The sequence below is a fragment of the Phycodurus eques genome, chromosome 3 (genome assembly GCF_024500275.1).
Source record: "Phycodurus eques isolate BA_2022a chromosome 3, UOR_Pequ_1.1, whole genome shotgun sequence".
Taxonomy (NCBI): domain Eukaryota; kingdom Metazoa; phylum Chordata; class Actinopteri; order Syngnathiformes; family Syngnathidae; genus Phycodurus; species Phycodurus eques.
The window spans coordinates 1421004-1430000 of record NC_084527.1 but is presented as its reverse complement, the minus strand read 5'-3'; the positions used below and the strand labels follow the sequence as shown (position 1 = coordinate 1430000).

Sequence of the window (8997 nt, the reverse complement as noted above, 5' to 3'; positions counted from 1 at the left end):
TTGAGAATCTTTCGATGTCCATTTATCGGGTTTGCATGATAATTTTGGTTGGAAATGCCCAAAATGTCCTTTTTAAGCCATTCTAGTTGGTCTTTTATGCCTGGCATTTGAGACGGTCAGATTCCTCATTGTTATGGGACATGTAAATTAGCTTTGCTCTGATTGGATGGCTCACCTTCTCCCATTTAAATACGGAAAACAGCTGATTGGTCCACATCACGGGATCTGCTAGTAGGGTTGGGCATCGAGATTCGCAAACCGATTGGAACCGGGACTAACGTTCCGGTTCTCCCGGAATCGTTCACATTTTTACATTTGATACTAGAGCATATTATTATTATATTCAAGCACATCCTTTGTGCTTGAATATAATAATAATAATTTAATGTCAAAATGCTGAGTTCCGGTGTGTACCCTTCAAAATAAAAGGCTACAAGTTTAAAACAGGAAGTCAACTTAAAGCTTGCACATATAAACCATTTGACATGATAAAACAGTCCCAAATAACTATTTTAGCTGAAACATTCATTAAGGAATATGAAGTAAATTAGTTTAGTTCCACACACATTGCCTTTTAGTTCATAGGTTTGATATTGATACTGGTTATAAAGAACCCAGAGTCAAATGTTCATTTTAGTCTGTGGTGCGGGGTGCTAAGAAAATGGATGTTCATAATTTGGACACTATTTAAAGTGCAAACCTTTTTGACCCAGCCCCCTAAAAGAATCTGAATCGAGAATCATTTGGAACTGGCATCGAAGTAAGGAATCGCTCAAATTCAAACGATGCCCAACCCTATCTGCTAGTGTAGAAGCTGCGGCCAAGCATTCATAGCGACGGCGTGTCCTTTGATCGCAGGCTTATTTATACACACTGAACGCGCATTGATATGCTCCTCCCACCTCGGTCCTCTTCAGCGGGTCGTCGGCACTCTCGCGTCCGGCGGCGATGTGCTGTGAGCGGCCACGGCATGCGCGACAAGTCACCCCGGCTGCTTGCTTTGATGCATTTATTTTGGTTTTCCAAGAAGTGTTTCAAAACAAACCATTTTTAAAGTCAGAAATTTGAATTTTTTTAGGGGAATTTGTTTTTTAATTTTATCTTAAGAGCATATTGCCCAGCCCTACTTTCAAATATTCTGTACTGTTTCACTGATCTGAACGTGCTGTACTCTGCCAAGCTACAGGTATGCAGCTTGCACAAGGTAAGGGCCTCACCCCGGCCCACCTGCAGATGCTTCGGCAACAACAGCTTCAACAGCAGCAGCAGCAGCAGGCTGCTTCTCCTCAGATCAAAGCTGTAAATAAACCCCAGGTAAACAATAAAACATTTTGACAAAAACAAATCACGTAACCTGATGGACCGCTCTCACGTGTTTTATTTTATTACTTATGCATTTCATAACATTGTATATTCATGCTTACTGCTGTAACCAGTGAAATTTCCCGGCTGCGGGATCAATAAAGTCGTGGTCTTCTTCTTAAAGATGCACAAACATAAGCTGCAGCAGCAGCAGGTCGCTGCAGCTGTGGCAGCAGCCGCAGCTCAGGGCCAACAGGCTGCAGGAGCCCAGCAGGCGCAAGTGCAGGCGACCCAGGCGGCTCAAGCAAGTCCTCAGCTAGCAGCGGTGGCGGCGCCAAGACCAGGATCTGTTTTGACGGGCACCACAGTGGCCAACCTACAGGTGGCCAGACTGGTAACTGTTTATTATTCTACGCACAAAATACACCCGCAATTTGGTCCGCATAATTCATTCTGAGTCCAAACAGTTGCAATCATAAAATGTTTACTAACTGTACAGTTTACATTTCTTAACTGTGATACAAATAAATATAAGCAGAAGTCAACCTTTCCCTAATTAATAAGTGATTTTTTTTCCCCCATTAAAAGGAATGGAAATACAATTAATCAGTTCCATGACCAGAACCAAGTTATGTTTACCTTGTTTTTATTGGTTTAGTTAAAAATAAATACAGTATAGCAATGAATTCATCCTTTGTTGCCTCTTTAATACTACAAAGCCCACGCGCCCATGCTTACGTCGCCAAATTGCTTCCTGTTGAACTGCCAAAATGCGCAGTGAGATCAGAAACATATTAAGCTATTATTTCCTCCTCCCTTTTTCAACAGCAATACGCTGTTATATCACTTGCGTTTCAAAATTTGTTAGGAGCAATGCTAAAGGCTTCTTTATACTCGCACGGGGGGCGACTGCGCTGATGTCACTGTGGGTATCCCGCACGCAGTTTGTCTTTATTCTCGAGCGCAACCTACGCGTGCAGTTTTGAAAATGTACTGCAGTTCTCCAAGTCGGTGCTGTCGCTACGGCTGGTATTGGCTAGGACGCCACAGGGTGGAGTTCCCTCTGCATTTTTTGGCCATTTCTGGTAGCCGTTTTTCCTTTCTTTTCCGTAACAAGGAACAAAGCAACAACAATGGCAACCGTGGAGCACTGACTGCTTGAACAAATGGACCTAGTAATGATACGTTTAATTATGCTGCAAAATCGATCAAGAAGGCGGTAGGCGTAGGTGGTATGTGGAACCGAGAGGAACAGTGAGTACGTCATCACAGCATGTGACTAAAACGGACCAATAATGAGAGATGATCTCCGCGGCATTCTACACGCAGCAACATTTTTGCTGTGTGCGCGTCAAGTGACGCAGAGGGGCCCCGCAGGCAATGCGTCGGTCACGGGATGCAATGCGGGCGTTGTCGGCTGCGCGAACGTGGGAGTATAAAGAGGCCTTAAGTGTTAATTTAGAGCAAAAAAAAAACAAAAGGACTTGTATTTGAAATACGGGATGTTACACTGTGTGAGGTAAAAGCACAAACTGAGTGATCCACGTGGATGCCAAGACTGTTCGTGAACAGCACACTTCATACATCAATCATCAATCCATGGTGCATAAACAACTGTATTCAAAGCAGCTTCATATGAGCCTTGTGTGTGTGTGTGAGAGAGAGAGAGAGAGAGAGAGAGAGAGAGAGAGAGAGAGAGCAAGCATACTAGCCTAAATGACACGCTGGCACACATTGACGTGACGTCACACATTCTCTTCGTTGTTGCAGACCCGAGTGCCCGCCCAGGGTCAGATTCAGACCCAGGCAGGCCAGACAGCCCAGATGACCCTCACCAAACCTCCCGTTGTCTCCGTGCCAGCTGTGGTGTCATCTGCCGGTGTCACCACGCTGCCGGTCACCGTAGCTGGCATCAGCGTGGCAATTGGCCAGGCCCAGAAAACGGGTACATTACCAAAATGCTTTCTAAGCTTCGGACACTCTTGTCGTGCTTACAATCAGTCCCCCCAGCTTCTGAAGCCTACCGTCTCTCCTCCTCCAGGTGGTCCTGTGCTGACGCCGTCCTTCCCACAGATGCAGGTGCAGCAGCTGCTTCAGATGAAGAAGCAGCAACAGCAGGCGGCCCAGCAGAAGGCGGGACAGCCACAACAAGGACAGGCCACAGCGCAGCAGAAGGTAAACAAGGTCTGCATCTACCAAGCGACACTGAATCAATCTGCCTGACTTATGATTTTTATTTGTTCTGTGATGAGCAGTCATACATTTGTGCGAAACATAGCTTTCGGAATTATGGCCAAAACCTGTATCTTGGTTTCATCGGACAATGACGCATTTTTCCCACATGCATTTGGGAGATTTTAAGTATGTTTTTTTTCTTCTTTCTTCGTAAGATAAGGCTTCAATCTTGCCACCCTACCCCATAGCGCAGACATGTAAAGAAGACTGATGATTGTTGTCACGTTTACTGAACAGCCAAAAAGTTCCTGCAGATCCTTTACTGTGTCTGTTGGCTTCTTGGACTCCCTGACCGGTTTTTATCTCGTCTTTTCATCTATTTTGGAAAGATATACCGTTCTGAGTAACGCTGCACATGATGGCTTGTGCTGTAGGATTGTGACTAGAGAAATGTCAGGAAAGGCCTACTAGAACGTTATTATTTGGGGTTAATTTGAGGCACTTAAAATTCTCAAAGTAGAGCCGCTGCTCCTCCGCATCGAGAGGAGCCAGATGAGGTGGCTGGGGCATCTGATTCGGACGCCTCCCCGGTGAGGTGTTCCGGGACGACCCAGGACACGCCGGAGAGACTACGTCTTTCGGCTGGCCCGGGAAACCCTCGGGATCCCCCCGGAAGCGCTGGATGACGTGGCTAGGGAGAGGGAAGTCTGGGCGTCCTTGCTAAAGCTACTGTTCTACCGTGACCTGACCTCGAATAAGCCGTAGAAAATGGATGGATGGATGATAAACTGATGCGACCGGATATCCGTTCGTAAAGGCGAGAGATACGACTGTATCGGTAGCAGACTAGACTATCGATACAAAATCCGCCAGGAATCCTTAGATACATCGGTTGTAGGGCTGTGGACGATTTGTCACAAGGCTAGGAATCGGTTGCCGGAAGGTTGGTGGTTTTCATCTCGTAAAACAAGCGCGAGAGGTCTCGAGCTGTGCTCCGCAGGTAACCTTATGCTAATAACTAAACACAGCAGTGCTGGATACTAGCTACACTACTAGTTTAACTACATTTCTCCGTAGCGTCACTATTTCAACATCAAAGAGCTTTACAGTAGTGAAGCTACTTTCGTGGTCACAGCAATAGCAAAGTAGCGTTTGTTCTCCAGGAGTTGTAAACATTGAATGCAACGTCACATACCTTATCTCAAGTCCACCGTCGACAACGGGGCCAGTGGCGAAATGTGCGCCTGCAGATTGTAAACATGGAGACAATATGGCAAAGGTAGGTATGACTTGGCAATTTACTTGGGTTGTAACTCAGCAAACTAATGGCTCTTCTCGAGTACTCGCGGTCCACTTAGACGTTCGAGTTCAAAAAGAAACCACCGATAGGATACATAGCCAGGTATGTTGCGAAGCTGACACAACAATCACCAGTTGAACTAAGATAGTCATCACGACTTAAAAGTTAAAAAAGTCAATCAGCACTCAGCAAGCAGCAAAAAAAAAAAAAAAAAAAAAAGAAAAACCTGTGTGTGTGCAGTGGCGGTCCTCGCTTGAATGACACGGTGTGCGAGACCACCCATCTCTCTTTAAATATTGTTTGTGGAAAGTTTAAGAAGAGAAAATCTTTGAAATGTATTGTTGTATTTGTGCGGTCTATTAAAATAATTAATTTATTTTAAAAACAAAATAATTATATATATATATATATATATATATATATATATATATATGTATTTTTTTTTTCTTTACATTTTTTTAAAGTGCCATAAGTCCTTGAGCAAGACACTGATACCCCGAAATGCTCCCCGGGCGCTTCAGCTGCCCCCTGCTCCAGTGTGTTCCACTAACGTGTATGTGTTCACTGTGATGGGTAAAATGCAGAGAACAAATTACGTGTGAATGCATGCATGTTCATGACAATAAAAGATGATAAAGCAACAATAGCTCAAGAGTTAAAGTGGTATTTTACATTTGAAAATAGGGTTAGACAAATGCCATTTAATAGAATTGGGTTAAGTCAAGTCAAGGTTTTTTATGATTAACGCATGTGCAAATGTTAACTCACATTTTTTTCTGCATCGAATCGAGAATCGTATCGCTCCCATACTGAACCGAATCATATCGAATCATTCTGCCCGTAAAGATATTTTTTTAATCGAATCGCTACCTGTGTATCTAGATATGTATCGAATCAGCCTTATCCCAAGCCTAATAACGATTCCACTCAATTCCTTCATTTGGGAATAAAAGACATGACGGGACATGGAGGGCCCTCCTGACAACTTTCAATTAAGGTGTTCTTTTTGCACAACAGTGCAAATATGAACGGGATAGTGTTTTTGTTGTTGCGTTGTTACGATTACCAAATTCTTGTTGGTACTTTAAAAAACTGGAAATTTGATTGGCAGTTGTTAAGGTACTTCTGTGCCAAATGTTTAGTATTTTTTAAGTGCAATTTTTGTGGAGAGCCTGAGTCTGTTTTATTGATATTGTTCATTTACGACAGTTATTGTTGCTCTTCGTTTCAATGCAAATATTAAATGTTCTTGAATTAAAAGCAAATTGTTCTTAAAAAGGATGTGCTTGAATAGAATAATAATATGCTCTAGTATCATTGTATCAGCTGCCTAAAAATATCAACATTATCGTTTATCGTGATATTTTCCTGGACAATAAATCATCCTAAAAATGTATCGTGACAGGCCGAGGTGTGTGATGACTCCCATTTAGCATGAGTTTGAATGTGATTGGTCAATTCTGAACACAGCTACAGTACAGCCCTAGTTATAAGAGGGTGTGCACACTTCTGCAACCACATTATCTCCATTGTTTTTTTACTTCCACTCTCTGAAAAAATTATTCAGATTTATCTTGGTTTCATTTTTGTTTGTCACAAAAACCTGGCATTTGGGAAGTTATAAAATCTTTCGTAATTAAAACAATGTATTTAGAAGAAATCATGTATCTTTGTTCATCTATTTATGCCAGTGAGGCATAGTGACAGACAGAACAAATGCATGCTCTTCTATTAGATGGCAGGAAGTACATACAGTAATTGCTGTATACACTTTTTGTGACATTTTTGTTTGTTGGTGTGCCGTGAGATTTTTCAATTGTAAAATATGTGCTTTGGCTCCGTAAAGGTTGGAAATCACTGGTGTAGACTTACGATATGTTTCCTTGTGACAATTTCCTTGGATTGGTGCGCAGCAGGTTACGGTACAGGCTGCCCAGCCCACTCAGCAGCAGCAGAAGGTGACCTACACGACCACCACCCAACTTCAAGCCGGGATCAAGCCCCAGTTCTTTACCACATCCATTGCCCAGACCCAGAAACCCACAGGACCTCAGCAAATCCAGGTACTTGTCTTACATGTCTGAAGAATTTGCAGTTTTTGTTTCTCCCCTTTGACTATTTTTGTTATTGTTTTGAGCAGGTGGCGAAGCTCCCACAAATAGTGCAACAGCAGCAGCCCACTGTGGCTAACATTCAACAAATTGTCTCGTCACCACAGCAGGTACCGCCTTCATTCAGCATTGCGTCCCAGTGAGGCTGCGTGCATGTGCGTGTGTTTTAGAGTAAGTCAATTTGTGTTTTAGAACTGTTGAGAAATTGAAGATTAACGTGACAGCTCTAAGTCCATAAATAAATAGCGTAGAATACTACAACACAAAATACAGCTACAAAATTCTTTTTAGGAAAGTCCTTTACTTAAATATCTTAAATACTGAACGTGTTCAATATTTACGAGCAAAAGTCTTTGTGTGTGGGGGATGAGCCAACTTCTCCCGAATAGTGACGTGGAACAGATTATAGCCAATCAGGAAGCGTCCCGACTCAACAAAAGGAAACGACCGTGAATAAAAACAAACGTGTGACCCAATGTTGTTTTTCCGTATAAAAGTGTTTTCCAAAGCCAAGTTTTTTTTTTTTTTTTTTTTTTTTTGATGACACCACCATTTTTCAAGGCTCGCGGCTCTGGCAACTTTTGGGAAACATCGGCGCAAAGTCCAAAGTCTGTCTTCTTCTTCAGTTTTGTCAGATCACATATGCTCACTTGAGGTTTTGAGATCGACGGTGGAACAGAATGTTTGTGTGCGGTGTTCTGCATTCAAATTATTGGAGGACACCACACACAATTTGACCAAAACTGTTTGTCACAGATCAAAACAAATCTTTGAACATTTGAAAAGTCCTTGTGTGTGGTCCGGGCCTAAGTGTGTAAGTTAGAACGATTCTGTTGGAGTGAGTCTGCGTGCGTGTGTGTTTTAAAAGAGTACGGGCCATAAGCGGCCTCGATCGAACTGAAGAAGTCATCGAGCGTCTTGCTTCGTGCTGAGGTTTGCGTTGTGTCGAAGCACAAGCAGCTGCTGAGTGCAGCGTAAACGTGCTTTTCTCCCCTCGTCCGCCTCAGATCCAAACGCAGCCTCAGACCGTGACGCTGACCACGTCGGCTCCCGCCCAGGTGCAGATGATTCCGGCTGGCGCCGCCGCAGCGCAGGTGGTTCAGCAGAAACTGATCCAGCAGCAGGTGGTCGCCGCGGCCGCCTCGCCGCAGATCCAGACGCCGCCCCCCCGCAGCCCCGCCCAGCAAGAGGCCTCCGCGCCACAGCCCGTTCAGTCCCAGCAGCCCACCAAAGGTCAAGCCCGCCAGGGTGGCATACGAGCCAAACCCCCCGCCAAGCCCAGCGGGGGCAACAGTTAGGGGGGTGAATTCAATCAAAGTGTTTTCCTGCAGTTCCCACAGCGGATGGTACTCGAGTGGTCTTCTGAGCCCACCGCCAGTAACAACAGTCCGTACACAAAGAATCCCGTCGGTCAGCAGAAGTGTTCCAATGTCGAAATCTCAATTTGTCAGGAAGCCCACCTTGGTGGGATTCTAACTCCTTTGTTCATTTGTTGAATGTTTAAATCCAAAAAGATAAAATACCCCTACTAAAAATGAACCCCTCAAGTTCCACTCTAACACAACTCAGTCATCGCCTGGCCTTCAACCTGACGCGTATTGATTTGGAGCCGGCCAATATGTGTATTCTTCAATAGTCCCTTGCATGTCAAATTCCTTTGTCGTGTTTAGATACTGAATGGAGAGTAGTGCACGTTCCTTTCGTCTTTTTTTTTTTTTTTTTTTTTTTTTAATTCCAAGAAATACACTGTAAACATGTTAGTACTTTGGGTTTCCTTAATTTTTTTTTTTTTATTGTCAAAGAAAATGTAAATATCTGTGGAAAAAAAAACATTTGTACTTGTAAAGTAGTCGTGTTTTCATTTTTTTTTCCAGCCTAATTGTAATAAAGTGCTTTGTTTTTATACACAAACATCTTTTTTTAATTATTGGTTTTCCATTAAATCCATTGTTAAGTGCCAGGAAGTCTTGTGAGTTCTTGCACCGGCTGTAGCTGTGAGTGCGATCTTGCTTGATGGGGATGAAAACCAAAATGCAGGAAAATCGCTTACGGCTTCGCTCCCCCCACGGTTGGGAAACATCGAGTGAAGGAAGGGGTTTGTAGGACGGA

At 43.6% G+C, this 8997-nt stretch overlaps 1 protein-coding gene across 8 annotated transcripts in view; it reads left to right on the top strand.

Annotated features, from left to right (window-relative positions):
• The window catches only part of ep400 (E1A binding protein p400), a 39366-nt gene extending 30580 nt beyond the window's left edge, over window positions 1-8786 (top strand). For 4 of the 8 annotated variants that reach the window (XM_061671353.1, XM_061671347.1, XM_061671346.1 and 1 more), the window contains 7 exons: window positions 1181-1314; window positions 1487-1696; window positions 3073-3247; window positions 3344-3486; window positions 6691-6840; window positions 6918-6998; window positions 7896-8786. In XM_061671353.1, the coding sequence (XP_061527337.1) occupies window positions 1181-1314; window positions 1487-1696; window positions 3073-3247; window positions 3344-3486; window positions 6691-6840; window positions 6918-6998; window positions 7896-8186 (1184 nt within the window). In that variant the 3' untranslated portion in view covers window positions 8187-8786. The remainder of the gene's footprint in view (window positions 1-1180; window positions 1315-1486; window positions 1697-3072; window positions 3248-3343; window positions 3487-6690; window positions 6841-6917; window positions 6999-7895) is intronic. The other 4 variants (XM_061671349.1, XM_061671351.1, XM_061671350.1 and 1 more) reach the window with 4 other exon arrangements.
• Window positions 8787-8997: the final 211 nt, after the last annotated feature.